Consider the following 25,975-nt stretch of genomic DNA (forward strand, 5'->3'; position numbering starts at 1 on the left):
TACGACTTTATATAAATCTGTCCGCATAATTAGGAGTTTTCCTATTTCTAAAATTCGCTGCAAATCTTTGTTGTCATCAAACTTCAAGAACTGCTTTTTTGCAATTTGGTAGAACTTGTTTAAATCCGTTTCAGAAAAAGAATTTATTTCTGAGTCTTCATTTTTTTGAATTGCCTTTACACTATAATCTTGTGATTTACCTTTTTTAGTGGTTAGCGTTTTTAAATAAGATGTCGCGACACTTTCCTCATTTTTGTGGGATATTTCAGAATTTGTAGGATTGTTTTGGGATACTATGAAATTTATGTCTGTTTGGGACGTTATGGTATCATTGGCTTTAGTCGATTTTAACACGACGACCTGATCATTTTCAGCATTTTTTGACAAATTTGGTTCGCTTGAGTGAAAGTTAGGTCTGGTATAAGAAAAAATATTTGTGAAAATAATATTTTTCAACAGACAGCTTATATTAATAATTCTTTCTTGTTCTAGAACTTCTGTAAACCTTTGCCTCGGTAACTGCTGCAAAACACCTGTCATTTCAGTACAATAATCACGGACCAAACATTCAACTCCTTTCACTTTATGTTCTGCTTTCTTTAGGTCGATATCAAAATGAAGCGATATCTCTTCCTTGTAAGCTTTTCCTATATTTTTAATTTTGATTTTATCAGATAAATATTGCTTAAACTTTCTTATCTTTGTTTCCCTCTCACGGTACGTTAAATCCTGCAGTAAATATTCTTTAAAGTCTGGATAAGGCTGCTGTCTAGTGTTTATTAAATGAGAATTGATGGCTTCTTCGAGTTCCTTAATGACGTTTTGCTGGTCGCAAAATAGTTTGATGTTTATGGAATTGCTGCTCTGGTCATTTATTATTTCGTCGTTGCGTTTGTACATTTTGTAGCTGTCGTTCAAGTAAATCTCTAAATTATCTAGAACGTTTGTTTTCAAGGAATCCCCATGAGAGATATCCTCACGCAACATAATAATTACTTTTATTAAGTGGCTCACAATGGTTAAAATGGCTACTCGAGCATTTGATGATGTATGTCTTTCAATCAAATCGTTTAAGTGACGTTCAAACTTTGACTTTATAAATTTTAAAAAGTCTTGGTGACATAACTCCTCTTGGCCCGCATCCGACATAGTTGAACTCAATTGTTGACGTAATGCAAATTTCGATTCTTGTGCGTAAAACTCAACAACCTTTTTGAATTCTCCAGCGACATTTTCAAAATTTTGCGTTATTTGTGATGTGCTGTTTACGATACCCTTTATGTCGCTTAAGTTAGTTTTAACCTCAGTTATCGTACGATGAAAATCTCGAAGTGCAGCGAACATCTGTCGAAATGGACAGCACATTATTTGCGCTAGCTTTTTTAATAAAAAAAAAGTTGTGTAAGACCAACTGAGAAAGATCCCCTCTTTATCATACCATTAATTTGAGCCGCATCAGAAGAGCTTGCTTTCGAGTTATTATTGCTAATCGTTTTTAAATATTTTTGCGGCAAATGAGTACTTTCGAGAATAATGAACAAAAGAACACGTGAATTAAAAAGTTCCTTCTGCGACAATGTCTACGTGTATGGTTCTTTTTTATTTTGCTCCAAGTTTGGGTGACTAAGATTGTTTGTATTTTTAACAATAAAAAGCCCTGGCTGAGATTACCAATAGTCGGTTGCTTAAAGCATTCTTTTGTCGCGTTACACCCAGAAATGTGCCTAACTGAGCAGAACATTTGCGCATTTTATACTGAATCGGTGCGTAATAGTTTTGTATAGCATGGTCGTACACAAAACTTTGAAATTAATCATATGGGAACATTTAGACAAGCTACCCTGGTCTCCGTGGGTTACTATAATCACGGTCATAGTATTAGTTTTAGGAGGTATATTGATTCCTTTACTAATTAAGAAATTTTGTTTCGCATTTTATCAAAATTTAGTCAAAGAAACATGCGATTGTTGCATTAAAACCTTCAAGCGGCCTGAACCTGGTATGGCTCTTTGTTTACTTTGATTTCAAGTAGGCCTGTTACTTGCTTTTAGCTTACATTTTTTATGTTTGATTATTTTGCTTTTAAGTTCAAGATTCCAACAATCTAGTAATGTAAATGTGCATATCTAGCTATAAAAATAAGAAGATACAAATTTCACTTTCTTTTATGCAGCCGAATCTATAGATCTTGCGAAGATTCAACTGACTCGTAAAACATTTTACGAAAAAATTCAACCTTCAGCCGAAGAGCTTGAGTACAGCGATGTTGAAGAGGAGCCTAAGTTTTCCATCGTTCTTGGGAAAGTGAGGTTTGCTTTAGAATATGATGAAGAGACAGAAGTTCTTAAGATTACAGTGTTTGAAGCACAAAACCTACCAGCGGCTGATGAAGGTACTTTTGTTATCTGGTAATCTTTTTGTTATCTGGTAATCGTTTTGTAATCTGGTAATCTTTTTCTTAAGTTTTAGTAATTTAAAATAATTTATAAAGTTTAAAACTTTAGTTTTAGTAACTTTAATTATTTTCTATTACTACTGAAATATATATATTGAAAAAAAAACACATTTTGCGTTAAAAAACATAAATCAATTCTTAACAACAGGACATCGCTCTAATTAGTAGAGTGATAATGGAGATAGCGTGCTTATGCAACCCAACTTCCAAATATCGTGAACACTCAACTATTACATCTGGATTTACTGGAATGGATATTGTTATCAGAAGAATTAAGTTTTATGAATTCTAAAAACGCTATCTGTTTTTCCTAAATCTTTATCATTTTTCATATCTTGTAATTCTTTAAACACTTTTTAGACTGACTTATTATCAGTTATAGCTGATTTTATTTTTACGGCGATCAAATTTCGAGTATTTATGTTGTTTATTTGATCAACAAACTTGGCTTAACTTAAGCCTTCTATTAACAATAGCAACCTAAATGTTGCATATATAGTTCATCTCTTTTACTACCAATTTTACTGCGATTTTAATCTTGCTAAGTATAATTCTGAGCTTTTAACGTCGAAGCTCCAGCATGGTGAAGTTAAGTAAGAGTCACTGTAGGATTACCGGAAGATAAATACCCCTCGTTAAACATTAAATTGGGCTTTATGAAACTATTTGAGTTTCCTGGTAAACTACAAGGCCTAAAAAAATGTATTTGTTTAAGTTGTTAAGGTATGCAGGCATGTTCCTAGGAAAACATGCCTGCAGACATAAGTATAACAGGAGCGTAGCAGCAACTTAAGCGTTTGTACATAGGATAACAAAACATTTAATTTCATGGAATGTTGAAAATAAAGGTTCTTAACATCCTAAATGTAAACAATCCTCTTAGTTTGTAATATTCGGAATATAATTGGATGTAATGTTAGAAAAATTTGTTAAAGCTGTTCACTGTAAAATCGTAAATCTTGATAAAATCTTTTATAGTATTTTATTTTATTTATTTTATTTTTTTTGATAAATATTAAGTTTCAAAGTTTTTATAACAATGTATTGCAACTTAAATGCGTTATAGGGAATATTGCTTTACTTTTACATCCTAGGAAGAAAGAAAAGTAGCCATTGATTTGTAAATGTTTTTTGTACTTAGGGGGAACCTCAGATCCATACATTCGGGTGATGCTGTTACCAGACACAAGAAGGAGATTCGAAACAATAGTTCTAGATGCAACAATTAACCCAAAGTATGACCAAACATTTGAATTTAAAAAACTTCCCATCTCTGAACTCCTCAACAGGACTTTGTGTATACTTGCAATTGATTTTGATCAATGTCCAAGTCACGACATTTTAGGAGAAATGCTCATACCCATGATAGACTTTGATTTATCACAACCTCTTGAAGTATGGAGAATATTAGTTCCAGGATACGATTTAGAAAATCCAGGTGAATTTCGAAAGGCGCAATCAGATTATGGAGATATTTGCATTTCCATGATGTACATGCCAGCTACTGGAAAGCTTCACGTATACGTCATTGAATGTAAAAATTTAAAAAGCGTAGATGAAGGGGGTGCATCAGATCCTTTCGTAAAAGTAACCATGTTTCAAAATAAAAAAAAGGTAAAAACATTTAAAACAAGATATATTAAGAAAACTCTGAACCCCTACTACAACGAAGAGTTTATGTTTAATCTTGATGCTGCTTTAACACCAGTCACAAACATCCGGTTTCTTGTGTTAGACTATGATATATTTGGAGGAGCAGACGTCATTGGTCAAGTCGTTATTGGAGCTTCCTCATACGGTCCCCAAATGCGCCATTGGAGAGATATGCTTCTTGCCCCAAAAAAAGCAATAGCATGTTGGCACATGCTGAGAGCCAAAAGTAAACCTGGAGAAGATGATTAACAGCTATGAACACTCGTGGGTATGCTTGTATATACTTGTAAAAATGTTATATATATATATATATATATATATATATATATATATATATATATATATATATATATATATATATATATATACAATATTCTAAATATTTTTACATGCTAAAAAATTAATACAAGAATGAAATATTTAACAAATGCTCAATCAGCTCCATGTCTTGCATTGATTGATTGAGACACTATGCAGAAATGTATGGGACATGTCAAACAACTGAATTTAAACTAATTATAACCATTTTAGTTGTTCCAGTTAATCTTGAATATATATAATAGTTTTTTCTGGCCTAACACAACAAGATTACTAAACTATTCTAAATTATTGGCTACATGAATAAACAGTAAATTTTACTGTAAAACAATAGCTGTTCTATAGTCAGTTCAAATGAATACAAAAACGGGCTTTTAAAAATAAGTTATAATTATCCACATCTTGTAGCCTCGGGTCCGCATACGTTCAAAGCTATTAATATCAATTGCTTTTAGCATAGGCCTAAATATCTGTTTTCAATAACAATGGTCAAAAAAAAAATGCTTAGAACTTTTTGCAAGCTCTGTACAATAAGTGTGAACCCATTTCGGCATTTATCATGGCAATCAATCTAGCACTCGTTTGCTCTTGATTGTTTGTTCTCAATTCTTGACAAATCGAGAGGTTAGAATTATTTTGTTCTATCTTCCCTTTTTAAAAATTGGGAGAAAATGAGTTGTTAATTTTAGTTAACAATAATAACTTTTAAAATACGCATTATTTTGTAAACTTTTTTCTAAATAATTTGCTTAAACATAAATTATTTAAAGCATAAGTTATTGTTTTTTTTTAAATTTTAGCTAAAACTTTAAACAATTTTTACTTTTAGAAAAAATCAAAAACTTTCTCCCAACGTTTAAACTTGGAGATAGAACAAAATAATTCTAACCTCGCGAAATGGTGCACAAACAACGATCATCGTCATTTAGACGCTTATATAGTTTTTTCGTGAACACTGCATTACACTGTTCAGCTCCAGCTTTTGATTAACAATGAAATTGATCTTAATCAACCTTCTTCGATGATACATTGTTAACTGTTAACTGGTCTTCTTTTCTTGTCCTCGGTATTTTAGCTTTTGGCGTAAGCAATTGCTTTTTCACAGAGGAATCCAGTCAATATTGACTTTTCAAGACTGCTACGCTTACTTCTATACTCTCTTGGTGGAGCTGATAAAACTGTCTAGCATTTTCAGGCAAGAAATGCTTTTTTACCATAAGCCTAGGATCAGTATGTTAGCGAATTGATCTTAGCGGTGTGAGAACATCATGTGATGGCATTGAAGATTAATCAGATGAGCATGATTAGTTTATACAAAAAAAGTAAGAAATGATCGGGGTTGGTTGAAAGGCTGACCCATCCTCACATAGTGATATGTTGACCTCTCCTGACTATGTTTAGTGTAATAGGTGCTCATAATGTTTACATTATTGTTTACAACATCGCACGTATCAAAATAAATACATAAGTAAACATACTTATGTATTTATTTTGCTAAATAAATACTCTAAGTTTTCACAAAATTATCATTGTAATACCAATCGATGATCGGTATAGCAATAATATCGGTTCTGAAACGAACAATATTAATATAGAAATGAAATATTTTTAAGTATTGTGATGTCTAATTCATCCCCATGTTTCAACCATCCAAAGCCTCTATACATATATCGTAAAAAAATCTAAATTCGGGGAGGGGGAGGGGGAGGGGGAGGGGAAGGAGAGAGAAAGAGAGAGAGGAGGGTTCTGATTTCACAAGCGATAACGATATCGGTTTTTTTTTCCACTTTAGGGTTGAAAGTATAATATTAAACCTATCTTTCTACATATGATTGGACATGACGGCATTTAATTAAATATGATTGCATTTGACTGCAAATATCTACGAGAATGGTATGAATATAATAGCATTCAGAATGAATCCTTAAATGCATGAGTGATTTTCAATATTTTGAATAGCTTGTGATAGTACTTATTTCTAAATACTTGAAACTATTGCTATTAATGAGTATTAGGTTGTGAAAACTTTTTAGTTTTAAAGCTCTTTACAATGAAAGATTCAGACATTGAGAAATCAACAGTCAGCTAACAAATTAGACAAAAAAGTTTACGATGTATACTTGTATATGTATACAAGGAAAATCTTGGGTTCATCGTTTGTAATATTTTACCTTTAGTGTTTACATCTATTTAATTATAACAAAAATTACTCATTATGAGAGAATCTGTGTAATTCATTTTCCTGTAATTTTGGTGGAGTATCTATTTTTGTGTCTCAGAAATCTTGTAAATTGATAAATTTGAAGTGACAATGTGTAATCTTAACTAGAAAATATAAAATAAATTAAATGATTTTACGGAATTGATTGTGATGTAAAAATTCTTCATTCTTGATGTCTAACGAGATCAGTGATGCGGATTGTGACAATAGCAATGTGTCGGACTTAAATATTGTTGAAACTGTATATAGTTATGAAAATGTTACATGTACTAGACATTTGGTGAGAGCAGTTGATTGCTCTCACTGTTCTGATGAGTAGAATATAACCTAGGACTGAGCATTACAAAAATTCTGAGAGATGTTCAGTTCTTTATTCAGCAACTTTACCATGAAAAAACCTTTCATAGGCTTTTTAAACAAAATAACTTTCCAGGGGTAACTTTCAGTGTTCTTTTTCTACAGATACAACAGAAAGAAGATGCTTTATAAATCTTTAAGACATGATGAGAAAGCTCAATCACGTGTTCTTATTTTTTTCCGAAAAAGAAAACATCTTCTTGACCTTAAAAATTGCATGATATTAGATATCTGTACGGAGTATAACCTTAAGCATTTAAAGGCTTTCAGCAAAACAAAGAACTAGAGCCAAACAACTTCATATATCTAAATAGTAACCAATGGTGATAGGTCCAGCTTTGCTATCTATTGCAAGTTATAATGATTGGTTGTAAATTTAATGTGTATCTCTGCAATGAAGGGAAGTATTTTTAAAAATACTTAGTTTTTTTGGAGATTTAATATTTACTTATCAAAGGTCTAAACAGGTTAGCATTTTACAAAAACTCATAGAATTCTTTTATTCGATGATGAAGGAAAAACAAAAATCGAACGTTTATTAAATAAAATAATTGCAATTTATGAAGTTTTTGTATTCTCATTTCAACTTAGGTTTTAAGTCAGGAAGACTTTGTGCCACTTTTCTCTTTCATGAACCTGACTTACGTAATGTACCTTTTTTGAACATTCCGAAGTACTAAAGGCTCAACCTCAGTCTATACAAAAGAAACAGAATGTACCCGAGATCTTGCATCAGAGTTGATTATCATCACAAATTTTCTCAAAGCCTTGAAACTTGAAAACTTAAAATTTTCTCAAAGTCTTGAACTTAATATCCACTTTTAATGCTCTAATTTTAGGGATTAGGGACTAAATTTAGGGATTTTAGGGATTGTTCTCTGATGTTCTGATTTATGTCCTGCAGCATGCAGTTCAGTAAGTGTACTGCATGCTGTAGGACATAAATTCAAAATCACATTGGATAGTAAAATTGAGCAACATATTTGCATTTATTGATTGCCAACTTCAAAAATGTTTTACAGTCTTAACATACATTCTTACGATTGGGGTTTACCAAACTAGCATGGCATATTGGGAATGATTTCTTTCAGACAAATTTCTCACTAATAAATACTTTATTGTATTGGTATCTCTAAGAGCTATATCAAAAATATTAGCACTTAGAGATACCAATATAGTAAAGTTTGTCTTTATTGAGACCAATTATAAAGATAAGCAAACTGTTTTATCTCTGACATTATGGGTGCAAATTGAATCAATGGCTGTTCATGAAGAGTTTTTTTAAATCCGTTTGTTTTTCTGTTATATTCTGATAAAACATCAAATATAGCATTTGCTACGGTTATACGGGTTTCCAATTTACGGTTAAACGGGTTCCAAAAAAAAAACGGGTTACTTTACCCGTTCAGTAAAACTGAACGGGTAAAGTAACTTCGTAATATTGGTTCACTCAGCTATAAAAAATAGATTAACTTGTTCTTCAATTGAAACAACCAAATTTTGATTGTTTCCATATTTAGTCCTGTCAAAAATTGCTTACACACTCTCGACTGAAAGGTGTAAAATTACACCGTTTTAGTGTCAATTTAGTAAATACCGAAACGGTGTTGATTTACACCGTTTTGGTATATTTCATGGATGAAATATAAAAGGTGGTTTTCATTAAAAAAGGTGTTCAGCATTGAAAATACAGAAACAGTGTTTTGGCATATTTCACGCATAAAATATGCATAAATAAACATGCATAAAGTAACACCGTTTTGGTGTTTAATATATTAACCTCAAAACGGTGTAACTTTACACCTTTTAATTAGAGTGTATCTCTTATTAATATATTAATGCTCTAAAGGATTTTTAGAACAGAACGTGAGCTTAAAGATAGACTATAAAAGGAACGTTTTTCCACGTATTTAAGTCAAATAGTAAATGTTCAAATATGTATTTCTTTAGATATTTTAGAGTTACGACACACTTCGAATTTATCAACCACCAAATCTGTGAAAAAAACACACACGAGAAAAACACGATAAATTTCTGCGATATAGGTTTAAATTTTAAATTCACATTTAAATATTTCTATTAATTTTGAAAATCTTGTTAAATCTCAAAAATTGTATGAGCAAGACCTGTATTTTATTTTAGAAGATTTTTTCTCATAAAACAATTAATTGAAATGATTTTTCTTGCAATAATTTGAGATGATTCCATAAAGGAATGATGATTCGTAAAGCAACGACTTGCGATGATTCAGCATACATATTTATGTATGCTGGACCATCGCAATAAAAAAATCTTTAACGTTGGTTATGGCTGTCTGAAGCATATTTAACATTGGAGAAGAATCGCCATCATTAATGTTAGCGTCATCACCAGCATACATAAATACGTATGCTGATAACTAATATTAAAGTTTTTTTTTGCGAAAACGACTACCTGTTACCTTTTTTTTCAAATGTACGAATATATATTTAAAAAAAACGGGTCATAAACTTTAAATCGCAAATAATAAATTTTTACAGGCTTCTTTTTTTTATGTAAAATTTACATTTGTACAAACTAAGTTAACACAAAATAAAAAATATATAAATCTTAACTTAACTCGATGTTTTAGCTCATCAAAATACTTACATAATTAAAGACATTTTTTAAAAAACTTCACCTACTGCAATCGCAAAAACTTAAAAGAAATTTTCTGCAAATTCGATCTTAAAACTATAGCTGATGCGATTCTTCATTGCGCCATCTAAAGATATTTCCAAGAAAGAGAATAAACTAACCGACAGCTATTAAATGAACTGACATAAAAAAAACCGTAAAAACTATACGTAAAAGAATTAAAACAAAAAACGATACCTTGAGAAGTTATCTTCTTTGTTTAAAGCGCACGAAGCCTGCGTAGACGCAGCAGAAGGCCACGTCCTACGTAAATCGCTCTGTTCGAAAGCGTTACCTGCGTAACCATATTTTAGACTAGTCGTCGAACTTTGACGACGAATATGATTCTAATAGGTAAAATATATATGATACAAAAAAAAAAAAAAATTATAGTAGTAAAGTTAATAAGTTGATAAGTAAAGTGCCTCCCCAACCTCATGCAAGTACATAATACTGTTTCGTAACACTTCTTCATCACGTGAAACCATTATGGTTGGGTCAAGAGCAGGATATGCGATAGATTTAAGTCCAATAAAGTTAGTAAACTCATTGCTAGCAGCCATATTGAGGGGCTAGAAAAATATATAATTTCGCTGTTTATAAATTCTCGAACGTAATAAATAAAGTAAAATAATTACCATACTATCATATTTCAATGTTCAAATTTAAAAACTCACAAAATATCCGTGACCGGACTGAAGAGAATTCAGCGAGTGAGACAGGGATTCTTGAAAAGCTGTATGTTGAGAATGAAAAAAAATAATTTTAGAACTTTTTTTAAAAAAAAAAAAAAATCTTGAGGATATTGTACTGACGACACGCTCACGAAATCGAAATGTTCGAGCACGGGTAAAAACAACAACCCTTTACGAATTGAAAATAAAAACCTTGTTCTTTTATAGTCTCAATAAACATTTTTCCACAGGAGGATGGCTTCCAATCAGGATTTTTTATCTACCAAAAAAGCGTACAAGAAATTTCAATAACTGAAAATATTAAACGGAACGACTGTTCTAATTAAAACAAACTATTCTTTTAATATAACTAAAAATATAAAGAAAGATAAATAAATTGAATATCTAAAACGAAGATAAATACGGTTACATACAGAGAAGTTTAAAAGCGAAAGTTCTGTCTTCGCGTTTTCAGCCTGACTTTCCGCAGTTAACATCTGGTCTTCTTTTGAACCGTCTTCATCACTCCACTATTAAATGGTAATTATTTTTAGGAACATTTATAAATATAAAATTTAGCAGTTTGAAAAATCAAAAACTTTCGATGGGTAAAATTTAACAAAATGATTGATGAATTGGATTAATCAATTGAACTTTTAAACTTTTAAACTATAATGAAGAAGAAAAAAAAAAAGTAAAAAAAAAACAAATGTCACGAAATAAAATAATAAATTTGAAATAATAATGATGATGATAATGATATTAATAAAGTAATATACTATTACTAATATAATTTTTTTTTTTTGCAAATATTACATTTTTTGCGCCATGCTTCCGGATATCCATTTGGGCAAATGAGCACACATCACCTAGTCCGGCCACGTCCACGGTAAAATTACGATAAAAGTCAACAATTTGTTGCGCTTTGTGGCGCAAACCAAAACATAAGATAAACGGTGTCAGCAACGGACTGAGCAACTCTTCAATCAAATAAATCTATGGTAAAAAAAAATTAGAAAAAGACTATTTCAAAATAATTGATATTTATTTATTTTTTATATAATTGATATATATTCCTTTAATTACAATTTTATATAAAAATTATATTGATCGAGGTATAAATTTACTTTACGCTTGTTAATTGCGGTCACCAGAAATTAATAATTCTACACATATAAATTATTAAAACGACACGAATGAAAACAAAATATGAGCGAATACAATAATGTATAATGCATATATCGCTTCGAGAGAAGACAGAAAAAATAAGTGCATGTAACACGTAAGCGTAGTTTAAACTTTATAAGAATGCGACTGAAGCACATTTTTGCAACGATTGCTGCTGTAACAATATACGTTATTTTAACGCTAAAAGCATTTAACAGTTACTTAAACAGCACGCCTACAAATAGTCGAGCACGATATTCACCCAAAAAACTGTTGGTGCTTTTGTCGCAACCTCGATCTGGATCAACATTCTTAGGTAACTGTTAACAGAAACATTCGATTGCCGATAAAAAATTTTTATCAAACACGAAAACAGCAATGAGCGAAATGATTGTGAAATTTTTCTTAAAAAATTGATCCGTTTTTACATGCAATTTTACTTTTAGGGAAAATTTTGAGCAGCTCACTGCGCTCAGTGTACTTCTACGAACCGTTGCATGGAATGGACGGTTTATTCAACATAGACATTAACTTTGCCACACCACAGCAGCGTAAAATATATGACCAGGTGGCCATGGATTATTTAAAAAACATGTTTCAATGCAGCTTTGAGAAAAAAGAGTGGATTCGTATAAACAAATCCATGTTTAAATCTTATCACACATTAAAAACGAGAAAATGCGAAGAAAAATCAGCCGAAGTAACGATGCAGTTCGATCGTTGCACAGATTTTATATTTAATTCTTACCACTTGCAACGTGAATGCCATAACTACAATCTGATGGTTAAACTTCTAGAAATGCGCGTCCCAGAAGCTGTAATAGAAAATATTGAGTTGATGGTGAATCCGGATACAGATTTTAAGATGCTTTATTTGGTCCGTGACCCACGCGCATCATTTTGGTCATTATTAAAAACGGGATGGGTAGCAAGCTCTCATGAAAATATTTCTTTTCAAAACTATGTTCCGCTTAGATGTAAAGAAATGTACCGCAACGTAAAAATACTAGCTAAACGAAAGGATGTCACCATAGTAAGGTATGTTACATAACAATTCCAGTGAGATGAAAAGATGTTATTTGTAATAAGACGTCTCTTATTATAAATGACTTCTAAAAAAACCGTCATAACCGTCATTTATAATAAGACGTCTCATTAAAAAAAACCGTCATAAGCTTTCCTAAAACTTGCAGTATTTTTTTGTTTGTAGATACGAAGATGTTATTGTAAATTCAGAAGAAGCGCTGCAGCACGTTTATGACTTTCTTGACGAAGAAGCCTTAAGAAAAGTAAAATCTAAAATTGCCAGCATTTACTGTTACTCGCCTGTATTCAATAAAATCAATGACCAACAAATAGTTAGCCTTAATTACACAAACTTGCAGAACAAATTAACCCAAACAGAAGCCAACGCAAATTATAATAAAAACTTTGCCGATCGCCGCAAAAACTTCGACTGCTTTTCGATTAACAAATGGAGGTACACAGCAAATGAAAGATTCATAAAACTTGTGGAAAACAGTTGTGTAGATATTATGAGAGTAATGGGTTATAAACAGCTGGGCCAAAAAACCAACTTACAAAAAGAACTCAGCCATTCGTTAGTTTACCCAGAGTATAAAGTAATTTAAGATGGAGCCTGTTGAATTCATTTGAAACCACAAAACGTTGTTCGATACAATTTTTTTTTTACAATAAAAGTTATGAAATTCTATTATTTCTGTGATATAAATTCAATCACTTAGCTATTATCTTAATGTAGTTAAATGGCATCGAGAGTTTATGTAAACTTACAAATTTATACTGAAACAGCTTTGAAAACTCCTCTCGCACCTGAAAGAATAAAACATAATAGCAGTTTGTAATGTTATATAAGAACTCAAAAAAACAACACTGTAAATGACACAGCAAGTGACACTTATGTAAGAAAATTTAATGAGGCATATAACGGTAATTGTTTTGCTGGACTATGAGGTTTTAAAAATAATCTTTTTACAGCCTTCACAATAAACTTCACCAAATTATCATAGCCGTAGGTTTTAATGTTCTTCATGGATTGATTAGAAAATATTAGAATCTAGCAAATCCTTCTATAATAGAAATTTCTTTAGAAACTTCATTCTTAACAGAATAAACCAGAAAAAAAAAATTATTTACTGCTCATAATAAAAATTACATATGATCGATAATAAAGTTTTTAACACACCATTCTTGATGCATGAAAAAAAACACTTCACAAAAAACTGATTTGGTAACTCTATAGTTCTGAATATATTTGTACTCTGAAAAGACGCTCACCTCCATAGTATGTGCCCTTCCTTTCCAATCTTCAGGGATGTAATGTGTATTAGACAAAATCTGCTTCATTAGCGCTTCTGGACAAAACACTGCATGCTAAGAAAAGATTTTAAATAAAATTGAAGGAACTTATTGTAAACCATTAAGAAAAAAAACATTTTTTTTTAAATGATCAGAAACAAAGATTGAGATTTTAAAAAATCGATTGAATAGAAAATAAATTTTAAAACTTGACAACAACAAACAAAAATTATAATTTTCATTTGAATCTTAAAAACAAAAAAAAACCTCATCAGGAATAAATCCAGAACAAACTTTTATTATAATACCTAAAAAATAAAAATAATGACTAAAATTACATGTTAGCATTATTAAAAATAAGATAGGGTAAGGTTGCTAATATTGTACCGATGCCTATATTGTACTTTTAACATAACTCGTTATTTTTACAACCCACAAGAAATTTTTTAACTTATTTTTTATCTTTGCTGAATGAAATTAAGGAGTCAACTGTTTTTTTTTTGTCATCCAACTGCATTAAGGCCAGAGTGAGCTCTTGTTGGTTTGTTATTGGAGATTTCTTATTTTAGGTTTTTATGGCTTAGCGCATTTCACTAAAAAAGGCAGAAGATATTATTTGTTCAGTGTATTTATGTTAAAGCATAATTTATCTAAATTCAAAATAAATACCTAGAATTTAAAATATCTTATTTTTAGTTGTCAAGTTTTTTAATTAACTGTATGTCAGATTAGTTGCGTAAATTGTACCTCAAGGCATGTCCTAAATTGTTCCAGCGCAACCATTCTGACCGCTAAAAAACGCTTGTAAAGTTTAACAAATTCCTTTTGAGATTCCAATTAGAAAAATATCCATACTTACAATACGAACTTCACCACTTAAACAAAAAAATAAAAATATTAGTATAACTCTTGTATTGACAAGCAGTCCTTAAAAAGATGCACTCTCTAGTTCAGTTTTACCAATATGTCAAGGCTGGTGTCATATTGGCTGTGCAGGTGTTAATCAAAAACAGATACAATATATCTGAAACTTTTGCCAAAAATAATGTTTTTATGTATTTTATTTTAAAATATTTAGTGTGGTTGTTTTTAAAACAGATATAGTATATATTTTTTACATTATTTAGTATAATTATTTTTAATACCTACCTTCCTCCTCTATTCTAATCTTAGCTAATTCATTGGTAAACATACAATTTATATAAAAATTGTGCCATATGTGGTGATACCTGTTTTTGGCATTTTCCAGAAGAAAAAAAAGTTCAAGTTGCATAGAATTTATTAAATAAAAAACTTCATTTCATTATATTACGGGCAGTTAGGTGTTATGTTATGTTATATCAGAATATTTCTAATTGCTGATTTTATAAAAACTGCTCCTTTTAATAGTTCTTTAAATCCCTTAAATCTAAAATCATAAAATATTTTCAAAGCTGTAAAGTAATTGAAATCAAGAAAGTGGTACAATATTGGATTACAATCGTACAATTAAGGATCTAGTTTCCTTAATTGTACTCTTAGCGCTATTCTTTTAATTTGATTCTTCGAGACTTAAAGCTTTTTAAATTTTGAGTTTTTTAACGTCTTTACAACAAACAATCCCTAAATTATGAAATTCAATTGAAAATCCATGTTTGCACTCAGTAGATTGACTACATTTTTTAGTTTTGTCTTAGGGGGTACAATATTGGCAACCTTACCATACATAAATATTTCTGCATGGCTCATTTCATACATTTTTTACACCTGAAAACCAATAGATATAAATAAGTTTTGCTTAGAGATCTTAAATAAGAAAAACTATATAAAGTGTTGCCTAGTTAAGAAAAACTATACCAAGTATTGTCATGAATAAGAAAAACTATACCAAGTGTTGCCATAAATAAGAAAAACTATACCAAGTGTTGCCATAAATGATAAAACATGCTCTGCAGTCAAAACATCTTTATCATAGAAAGACAATCCTAGCAAAACAGCTAAAATAGCACCACTGAAGAAAGCAATATTTCTAAAATAAAATTTTACCAAGAAATGGAAATTTATAAAAATTACTCTTAGCAACAGATATTTAACATTAAAATGAAAATTTTGAAAAAAAAACATTTTAGATTTTGAAAGACTTTAAATGATAAATTTGTCTTCAAGCTATTATTTTGTTTTAAAACACCCTAAAAAATTTTTACTTTGCAAAAATTGTTATTATTGGTGATGCAAAAACATTCATATATCTAGTTGCTGGCAAGTATGCTTTGTTTAAACGACTTCGAAACTCATGATCAAGCTCATTAAAATGCCGTAGGTATAAGCACCCATAAAGTGACCTAAAAGTTTTAACTGCAAATTAAATTGAACACAACAACAAACACACTTTATCATTTCAAAAAACTTCACTCATTTATGTTTACACCTCAAACTTACCATCTCCTAGCACCAAATACATCTGGAGAGCGTTTGATGAGCTAAAAGCAAACAAACACTTTACAAAATGAATCAAATGCAATCCAACTTTGATATGATAAAAATACAAAGGATAAGAAATAGTGTAATATAGAATAATGACACCATCAGATGGAATTGTTGAAGATAACAGATTAAAAAGTAGTAATTAAACTTTAGGAATTATTTATTTATTTTTCATTTTAGCTTTTGTCCAGTGTTCCATTATGCACATCAAAAGATATTGTACAAAAAAAGAATTGCACATAAAAATACCCATAATGTAAATCATGATATAAATCATTTCAATAAAACATATATTCTATCAAATTATACAGCGGAAAAAATAGAATTAGCCTCACCTTTATTTTTTGTTCTAATTTAACAAAAATCGCAGGTAAAGAATTATGAAATCTACTTTATTTCTTATTACTTCTACTACAACTAAAAAGTTTATAAATTGGTATGGTTAATTAATTACAAATGGGAAAAAAAATTAAAAGTATTTAATTTGTGGAGAAAATTGAATTAGCCTCATTAACGTTATATACAAAAAATAAAGAAAATATTTTGTTTTTACGCTCATTTAGTATTTAGTATAGCTTCCTGAATTTTTAATGACTTCAAATATGCGGTTTGACATATTAGTCACAAGATTTTGGATAGTTTCTATAGATATTTCATTCCAAGCTTCTCTGATACAAGTTTTCAGCTCCAAGGTGCATTCAAATTGCTTACCATTTTCATAAACCTTTCTAGAAAGTTTTCCCCATAGATTTTCAATTGGGTTAAGATCTGGACTATGTGCGGGCCATTCCATTACGTGAATATTTTTTTCTCTAAACCAAGCTTTTGTAAGCTTTGAATTATGGATAGTAGCATTATCTTGTTGGAAAGTGAAAGTTTCACCCATCAATTCCTTACCATGTTCAAGTAAACTTATTTCTAATAAGTCAATGTAGTCCTGTGAATTCATTTTTGTTGAAATCCATGCCAGTGGAAGTTTTCCAGCAAAGGAAAAAGCCCCCCAAACCATAACATTTCCACCCCCAAAGTTACGACTCATCCGAGTTTCTTTCTCTTTTCGAAGATCGTGCCAGTAATATTGATAGCCATTAGGACCATCTAGATTGAACTTTTTTTCATCACTAAAGAGAACTTGATGCCACTCTTCTTGCCAAGACATGTGTTCTTTTGCAAATTGTAATCTAACTTTTTTATGACGAGCAGTAAGTTTTGGTTTTGGTTTACGCTTTTTCCAAACTGTGTTTGGATCTTCATCTAAGATTTGTCTCACACGTTGAGCAGATACAGGTAATTGTAAATCAGCACGAATTTGAGATGCAGTCATGTTCTGAGCAGCAGCATGACGTACAATAACTCATTTAGTACGATTATCAATTTTACGTTTGCCACCACTTCCCTTATAAGCTCCATAATTAACGCCAATCTTGAAGTAATTGTTAACCACTTTTAGAGATCTTTTAATTTTCTTTGCAATTTCCCGATTAGATAAGCCTGTATCTTTGTATGCTTTGATTACTGCTAATTCTTCATTCGTTAAACGCTTACCACGTCCCATTTCAAATTAAGGTATCAAAAACCAAATGTTAAAAACTTTATGAGCACTGATTTCACAGTCTTTGTTAACTTACAAATAATAATAAAAAATTAACTCACAAATGCGTATCACCAGATCAAAATATACAAGTAAACTGAAAATAATTATTGATGAGGCTAATTCTATTTGTTACCGCAAATATCAAGTATTATACATTTTATGGTTTTATCAAATGTACCGCAATTTAATTATGCTATATTATAATCTAAAAAGTTTTTGTTTGTAACAGTAATTATATGTGTGTGGATACAAAAGTTGTACTGCACAAACTTGTTTACAGATTTACAAAATATTGGATCAGCACATGGTGAGGCTAATTCTATTTTCTCCACTGTATTTACACTTTACTGAATAAAACATACATTCTATCAAGATATGTTTTATTAAAAAAAATTAAAGGAGACATTTTTTTCATTTAAAAGCTGTTTACAATATTTTAATTTTTTAGTATTTCAAATCTTCTAAGGATCATATTTAATTTAATATGTAAAAATAAATTTAAACAATATGTTACCTCTGCATACATAAAAAAGGAGTAGAGAAGTTGATAGATCATTATAAATGGACAAAATAAAAAGTTTAATATTCCCAACACAAAGATGTAATGTGATAATCTAAATTAAAAAAAAGGAAAAATATAATCAATATTCTTAATATGAGTTTCATACTTATTATGGGTTTTTCTCATTTCCTTATAAAGATCTACTACCATCATAGATGAAAACAGAGTTAGGAATCAACAGGTTTCATGGAAATTTGTGGTTTGAATAGAGAATTTTACACCAATACAAATATGAAAATTAAAAAAAGTTACTAATACTGTTTTAAAATTAAAGATTTTGAAAATACCACTTTAATTATACAGTTTTCTTTTTTTTTTTTTTTTTTTTTAATATTTATGTAACTAAAGTGGCATGAAAGTACTTAGGAGGCACAGAATTATTTATTTCATAACTTTATTGAACAAAATTTGCCAAACTTCTAAACACAGCCAATAAAAAAATTATTTGGATTTTTTTAGGAATATCTTTTAAAATATTCTTTCCTCTGAAAAACATTTCATAAAAGCCTTACAGCATCATACAGTACTATAATTATGAATAGTCTTTATTGACATAATTTATGAATAAGATTTAATTTTAAAAAGGGTAACTGTCTCACTCAAATATATACATATATATTGAAGTATATTTAGAGAATACCATATATTTGTGATCTAAAAAGATAGCCCTGTACAAAGCAATCCTGAAAAACTAGCCCTTGATAAAATAGTCCTAACAAATTATAATTCTTTTTGGCAAATTATTGAAATTTGATCAAATTTTTTTGTGTATGGTACCATGATTATTATATATTCATATTCTGCCACTATATCACCAGATATCATATAACAGTTTAGCAAACATAAATAATATGCAAGTTTAATTTGAAAATCACTTACGAAGCTGCCAATACTGTCCTGAAAAAAAAAATAAAAAAGAATCTTTATATCTATTTATGTGTATATATTTCTACTGTTTGAATGCTGTTTAAAAAAGCAAAAATTTCAAGAATTTTTAAAAAACAATTTACCTGCAAGAGTAATCTTTGAATTCTTCCTTAAGTTTCCAACTGTTCTTAAATGGTGCTCCTGGTCCATTGAAAAGAATTAAGTACAGGTTGAACTTCAACCCTTCAGTTAAAAAAGTCCTAAAAAAATATAACTAACTTTAACTTAAAAACTCAAACTTTAGGAATAAAAGTTATTTAAAACCAAATAGATAACAATGGTAAAAATAATTGTAGTATTATTCATAATAACTGCAATTGTAGTAGGAGTAATAATTGTAATAGTAATAACTTTTGTAATTAAAAATAATAAAAAATAACAATATGTAACATTTAAAAATAAATTACTGCAACAAATTTTAAAAAAAAAGTATAGTTTGTATACCACAGCTTACCTTTCACCAATAAATGGAATATGGTAAATACAAGAAATTATTCCTTTGTTTTGCAATGATATCATGTAGTTCTTTTTACGTAAAATTCTGTTGTGGATATCTAAACAAGTCAAGAGAATATTCATTAAAATGTATAAAAACATGTCTGAATACTGACATACATGATCATTAAAGCACATTTGGTGCTTTAACTTTGGATGTGCATATATTTTAAAGTTAAAATAAAAAATTACTAATGTAAAGAAAATGTAAATTCAGTGCAGCATTTGAAATATAAAATTATTTATACCCAACTCTGTGAGCTCTCTAACATGAATACACAGCTGATGAACCTGTTGCATTGCAATTAGCTTTCGCTGCACTTCATGCCATTGCATATTTTTTAAATCTGCCTAAGAATTGATTATGTAGAAATGATTTAATTTAGAAAAACAAATGGAAAACCTTTCTTGCTTATTTAAAAATAAATAAACAAAAAAATAAATAAAAAATACAATAAAAAACCAAACTACCATTTTCCCTAATATTCATGAAATTAAAAACATTACAAAAATCCAAACTAAAACATACATCAGTAATATGAAGAACTTGGTGAAAGAAATTACGTATATGCCATCCTTTAAATACATGAAAAATAACACGACACAATCGAACCAACCAAAAAAGTAAAGCTACAACCAAACACAAGACAATTGATGATGGCAACCTAAGTATAATAATAGAAAATAAATATATGAAGTTATCTTTTTTTTATTTATTGAGATTTGTAAAATACCATTCATTTAGGAAGAGGAAATGTTTGAATGACTTACGTTTTAAAATTTGCCCATTTAACAACTTCTGGAAAAACTGGATTTGGATCAGTGAAAAGTTTATTATAATCAATGCAAACCAGTAGAAAAGTAGCAAATAGTACAATGAATAAATATTGCCTAAAAATAATTGTGACAAAATGTGAAATATTAAACGCCGTGTAAAAAAACCTACATATATTTGTTTGACTTATTACTAATAAAATATAAGGCAATTCTATATGAAAGGAGGACATATCACTCAGACATTTTTGAAATTCACAATGATACATCCTAATAGAACCCATGTTGATTGACTGGTGTTTGATTTTAGGTTATTTATTGACAATGTTTTTTAAAACAAAATTTTAAAATGGTTTTTTAATTTGCTAAGTATGTCTTTATTACAATTAAAAGTTTATTATGTAAAAGTGTTACTTATAAGAAGTACATTTATTTATGTGGAAATACAAAAAAATTAGATATTCTAAGGAGAGGCATAATATAGTTTTACATGTAAATAAAAAGACTTTGTTATCAGTACTTCTTCAATTTTAGTTAGTAATATAAGTAGACCCATAGGTGCTAATACAAAAATGGATCTAGATTTACAAAACAATTAATAGGCTCAGGTATTGGTACAACAGGGTCCTCAAAGAAATATAATTCAATCCAGATGGAAGTACTAGAATCTACTTTTATGGGTGTGTATCACTACTATAAGTGTTGCTAACATTTTAAAGAAAGACTTTTGTCCAAAACTACTTCTTTAAAATGTAAGCAAAAATTCAGACAAAATTAGAGATTTATATAAGAAGTTTATTTTCTTAAATGTACATTTTTTTAAAACATAAATTGTTTTAAAAAAATGTACATTTAAGGATTAATGCTTGTATCTTTTTTCTCTACTATCTTTATATAGGTCTCAACAACTGAACACAAACAACTTGTGCCAGAATAAAATATTACATAGAACTAGCTTTATACTTACATAAACATACCTATGAGAAGCAAAAAAATTTCTTTTTTCAATAGAATGCATCAACACTGTAAATTCTAACAAAAGCTAAAGGGCTGGATTTTTAAAAAGTTCACTTTTGGTCCAACATTTAGGTGGAATCCCCCAACACTAATACTTACAGAAGTTCAAATACATCACGAAGAAAGAGACATGCAAATCCTTGTAACTGATGGTAGGCATAAACCTCAGTGAAAAACTCATCTAGATTTTCAATGTGAGTCCAACATCCTACAATATAAATGTAAATTATCTAAGCATAATTTAGCAAACAAAAGTCTGGGTGGGGTACGCAATCAGAATTGCACTCCTTACATACCCATCACTATTTCTAAGGTCCCTAAAGATTATATCCCTAATCTAATTTTTAAAAGATAATACAATTCCTTAATGTTTTTGTGATTTTTGTTTTTTTCAACTATATAAATTTCTTATAAAACAGCCATATGTAGCATTATATCAAAATTACAAACTATTGACATTCAATATGGTTGGTAATAGATAAAAGTTAATAATAAAGATGACTGGAGTTTTACAATTACCTGATTCTTACAGAACATTCAAAATTGCTACAAAAGTTGAGTGGCTTTTTCCTTCTCCTAGAATTTATAAATCACGGCCTAAAGCTTTCAAAAAAGAAGTGAAATTTTCAAATGCTTTTTTATTATTCTATTAACAAATATTAATGTAAGATTGGGCTTTAATGTTAATCCTAGCTTTAAGGTTTACTGATTGATATTTCGAAGCCAAATTTTGAAAAAATAAATAAAAGCAAAATACCAAAAAAAAAATTTTACCTTTCTTATGTGCATAAAATATTTATTTTAATTTAGCTTTTTAATAAAAAAGTTATCTTTAAAGTAATATTATTGGAATCCATTCTTGTTGCTTAAACTTATGGGATTGTTCATTTTACCACAAGTAATTCACTAATAAAATAATGACTCACTAATAAAACACAATAATAATTTTTAAAATAAATTTGTTCACATTATTTGTTAAAAACAAATCAATGCTCTTTAGTTTGTATAAATAATGCTTCACAATGAAAAAACTTCAAGTATGATATTGTTTATTCATAGTTTAAAGCAAAGCATTCAATGAAAAAATAAATTGAGGAAGCATTGATTGCCATCTCCGAGAAAACTAACTTGACAGTTGTGCATATTTTTCTGAGCACAAAATACTTAAAGTCCAGCACAAAATACTTAAAAATTCACTATAACTGTATTCTATTCAAGATATTTTTACACAATATACTTTCTGAAAATAGTTGAAAAACTAGAGAGTGATATTGACAAAATATTGTCTCAGTGTTTGTAGATTTTGGTTGAACAAAAAAATCATTTTCAACCAAATTTAAGATTCTTATATGATTTTTAGTTATAATTCTTATTAAAAACTAAATTTTAAGATTAAAAAATATATAAAAAATAGAGTTGCTTTTAGAAATTAAAATTGTAAACTAAAACCTTTTACCTTTCTAAATAATACCATTCATTAACAGTGTATAAGACATTTTGGTTCAGGAAATTTTTAGGATTAGTCCTAAGGTTTATAACAGAAATAATGTACATACCTAATATACATGGTTATAAAAGAAATGTATATATCTAATATGTATTATTGCAAAAATATTGGATATTATAAAAAAACCCATAAATATTTTCAGTCTAAACAAATATTAGGACTTATTGGTATGCCAAAATCATAGAATTTATGCTGAGATGTATTATGCTAAATAACATCATCAAACTACTAAGCAAGGAATAAACTTATTTAGAATATGGTATGCATAAATATTAACAGAGTTTTTTACTTGAAATGATTGATGGTTATTTTAAACAAGAAACTATTTTTCAACAAGAAAATGCACCTATTCACACAGAAAAAGTATTATAATTTGGTTCCATAACCAAAACATTTGATTTGCCTACCAAAAGTCCTGACTTTAGGCCCAAAACTTATAAAAGATAACCTAAGCATTAAAAGCAAGCTTTTTTATTTTTGATTGTAATTTTTTTATCGCATACATATTTGTATTTTTGTTTTGCTTGCTTTTTATTTGTTTATTTTGAATAAGTCTTAATAATAATGTTAATGAAAAAGAAAAACTTTTCTTAAAAAATTTCTTTATGTGACTTATAAAGCTTAAAAATTAAGTTACTAAAGAGTATTCTACTGTTTCTTGACATTTTCTTTTATAGCTGTATCAATTTGCATTATATTTCATAACATAAAATTGAATACCATTTTTATCTACTCCTTTTGTAGTTACAATAGTTGGTGGTAAATCTGATAAATCATCATCATCTTCAGCAGTAACTCTTTCATAAGGTATTGAGTGAAAGGAAGCAGTCATTATGGAAACTTTTTTCTTTTAATACTGATTTTTGACAAACTGCTTTCATCCTTTAATAGTGCATTTTCAAAGTTTTCTATTTGTAGCAGAGATAATATATTGTTAAAAAAAAGAAATAAGAAATTACTTAGTTTGTATAAAGGTATGTATATATGCATGTATGTATGTATGTATGCATGTATGTATGTATGTATGTATTTATGTATGTATGTATGTATGTATGTATGTATGTATGTATGTATGTATGTATGTATGTATGTATGTATGTATGTATGTATGTATGTATGTATGTATGTATGTATGTGTATGTATGTATGTGTGTATGTATATTAATATATATGTATATAATATAAATATGTACTTACATATACATACATATACATATGAAAAAAGAAATCTACTTAGCTCATATGTATGTGTTTATATTTATATATATATATATATATATATATATATATATATATATATATATATATATATATATATATATATATATATATATATATATATATATATATATATATATATATATATATATATATATAACCAGTCAAAATATCAGTCTAACCAGTTTTTCTTTTGTCTTATTGCTTTTTATTAATCAGCGGCTTAAGAGAAACTTGCATCGTAAAGAGCTAATTAAATACAAAAATTCTAAATAAAATTTATAACAAATATTCAGGACGGATTGACTAAACTTAAAACAAAATTTATTATCTCAGCCGTGTTTCTAAAGCAAGTTTGTTTATCAACAACCGTGCGCATGCGCATTGATAAATTTTTTTTTCCAAAGCATTTACAGTCATGTACAGTGAGAATTTTTTTTTGCTAGAAAAAATGAAGTCACATAACATTCTATTTATCACTTTAGTTATTTTAATTTTTTTTTAAGATTTAACTTTTCTTTTCTTTTTTAGGATAAATCTTTGCCTTTTCAGGATTACAAACAGAAAGATGATTCTTGATAAGGATTAGCGTTTTAGTTTCTATTATACAAGGAGTTACGAAACTAATTCCTACATCAGTTTTAAACATACAATGTGAATAAAAACGAATCATAACGTTTCTCCACTGCCAAAAGAGAAAAAAAAATCAAAAAAAAAAGAATATTTAACTCAAAGTCTACTCCTAGGCTACCCAAAAAATAGAAACACTGGAATAGATGGTCCACTTCCCTATTAGGCGCCGTGTCACTGTCATAAATCAAACTTAAAAAAAAAATTTACTGTGTTATGGTACCATATTTGTTGGTGATACTGTAGATACTTGTTAATTTTTGTTTCATATTGTTAAACTCGTTTATACCGTCCAAGCCACCGAGCATTCTTCTCTTTCCTCGTGTTAAACTAAATAAAAAATTTCTTGACCAAGAGCATTTACATAATCTATTTTATTATACTGATACAAATGTTATGTTAAATCATAAAAAGGTGATTTATGTCAAGAATAAAGACAAACTTTTGAATTAAATTGATATAGTCAAATGATCATCATAAAATTCGACATTGTGCCCCACCACTTTGGTTTCAAACAAATTATAACTGTTCTATAAAATATTTGATCTAAAATTATGCTTTAAAGGAAGATACTTTAGTCTCATTACATCTGCGAGCAGGGAGGACTCCACCTGATGGGAAGTCCACCAAAATGTACAGAAATTGAAATTTTTTTTAAAGTTTCTTTATTTCAATCATATTCATCTTAAAATTGATATTCAACGTTTTTTAATTTTGCATTGGTTTTGTAAAATTCGCAATTTACTTTAGAATTTCGCACAAATTACAAAAAAATATTCATCAACGTAGAATGGGAATTAAAATTTTGTTTGCTTTTTATGAGCTCTCTTTTCTCGTTTAGTGACAACAATAACACTTTCTTCTTGGGATCAATTCAAATTTAGGATTGACTTGGTCGTCAGATAATTAGGGGTCAAATTTCAACAGATTAAAAATCAGGTGGGAACTGATTAGAGATAAGGTGGGAAC

At 29.0% G+C, this 25,975-nt stretch overlaps 3 protein-coding genes across 5 annotated transcripts; 2 read left to right on the top strand and 1 right to left on the bottom strand.

The window, feature by feature from the left end:
- Positions 1-1,638: 1,638 nt before the first annotated feature.
- On the top strand, positions 1,639-4,376 carry LOC145190627 (synaptotagmin-2-like). Of its 2 annotated transcripts, XM_090091918.1 has the most exons (3): positions 1,639-1,999; positions 2,174-2,392; positions 3,597-4,376. In XM_090091918.1, exons 1-3 carry the CDS (start codon positions 1,786-1,788, stop codon positions 4,355-4,357), a joined length of 1,194 nt encoding a protein of 397 aa, XP_089948044.1. In that variant the 5' UTR covers positions 1,639-1,785; the 3' UTR covers positions 4,358-4,376. The 2 variants fall into 2 exon arrangements, with proteins under 2 accessions (XP_089948044.1, XP_089948045.1); XM_090091919.1 differs by lacking the exon at positions 1,639-1,999 and having other exon boundaries at positions 2,196-2,408.
- LOC145199513 (carbohydrate sulfotransferase 1-like) lies at positions 4,188-13,249 on the top strand. Of its 2 annotated transcripts, none has more exons than XM_090091920.1 (3): positions 4,188-4,376; positions 11,947-12,538; positions 12,711-13,249. In XM_090091920.1, the coding sequence occupies exons 2-3, from the start codon at positions 12,003-12,005 to the stop codon at positions 13,129-13,131; spliced, it is 957 nt and encodes a 318-aa protein (XP_089948046.1). In that variant the 5' UTR covers positions 4,188-4,376; positions 11,947-12,002; the 3' UTR covers positions 13,132-13,249. The 2 variants fall into 2 exon arrangements, with proteins under 2 accessions (XP_089948046.1, XP_079930443.2); XM_080074317.2 differs by lacking the exon at positions 4,188-4,376 and adding an exon at positions 11,559-11,816.
- LOC145199512 (autophagy-related protein 9A-like) lies at positions 9,472-24,103 on the bottom strand. The gene is made up of 22 exons (XM_090091917.1): positions 23,879-24,103; positions 21,751-21,859; positions 20,632-20,751; positions 20,390-20,525; positions 20,109-20,211; positions 19,820-19,919; positions 19,449-19,565; positions 19,318-19,335; positions 18,391-18,490; positions 16,238-16,278; positions 16,003-16,140; positions 15,718-15,827; positions 14,087-14,127; positions 13,799-13,894; positions 13,295-13,333; positions 11,150-11,329; positions 10,768-10,863; positions 10,547-10,613; positions 10,337-10,395; positions 10,094-10,231; positions 9,858-10,006; positions 9,472-9,747 (listed from the first exon to the last, which is right to left on the bottom strand). The coding sequence occupies exons 1-22, from the start codon at positions 23,988-23,990 to the stop codon at positions 9,717-9,719; spliced, it is 2,100 nt and encodes a 699-aa protein (XP_089948043.1). The 5' UTR covers positions 23,991-24,103; the 3' UTR covers positions 9,472-9,716.
- Between the last annotated feature and the right edge of the window lie 1,872 nt (positions 24,104-25,975).

Source organism: Hydra viridissima, unplaced genomic scaffold (genome assembly GCF_058129835.1).
Source record: "Hydra viridissima isolate aposymbiotic clone 2 unplaced genomic scaffold, HvirCarnegie_v1 scaffold_6, whole genome shotgun sequence".
NCBI lineage: Eukaryota > Metazoa > Cnidaria > Hydrozoa > Anthoathecata > Hydridae > Hydra > Hydra viridissima.

Coding starts and splice junctions, on each gene's coding strand:
- LOC145190627 (XM_090091918.1), top strand. CDS start 1,786: ATGGTCGTACACAAAACTTTGAAATTAATCATATGGGAACATTTAGAC. Junction 2,000..2,173: donor CTTCAAGCGGCCTGAACCTG/GTATGGCTCTTT, acceptor TCTTTTATGCAG/CCGAATCTATAGATCTTGCG. Junction 2,393..3,596: donor CCTACCAGCGGCTGATGAAG/GTACTTTTGTTA, acceptor TTTTGTACTTAG/GGGGAACCTCAGATCCATAC.
- LOC145199512 (XM_090091917.1), bottom strand. CDS start 23,990: ATGACTGCTTCCTTTCACTCAATACCTTATGAAAGAGTTACTGCTGAA. Junction 21,860..23,878: donor AAAAGGAGTAGATAAAAATG/GTATTCAATTTT, acceptor TTTATATTGTAG/GATGTTGGACTCACATTGAA. Junction 10,864..11,149: donor GGAAGCATGGCGCAAAAAAT/GTAATATTTGCA, acceptor ACCATTTAATAG/TGGAGTGATGAAGACGGTTC.
- LOC145199513 (XM_080074317.2), top strand. CDS start 11,642: ATGCGACTGAAGCACATTTTTGCAACGATTGCTGCTGTAACAATATAC. Junction 11,817..11,946: donor ATCTGGATCAACATTCTTAG/GTAACTGTTAAC, acceptor TTTTACTTTTAG/GGAAAATTTTGAGCAGCTCA. Junction 12,539..12,710: donor AAGGATGTCACCATAGTAAG/GTATGTTACATA, acceptor TTTTGTTTGTAG/ATACGAAGATGTTATTGTAA.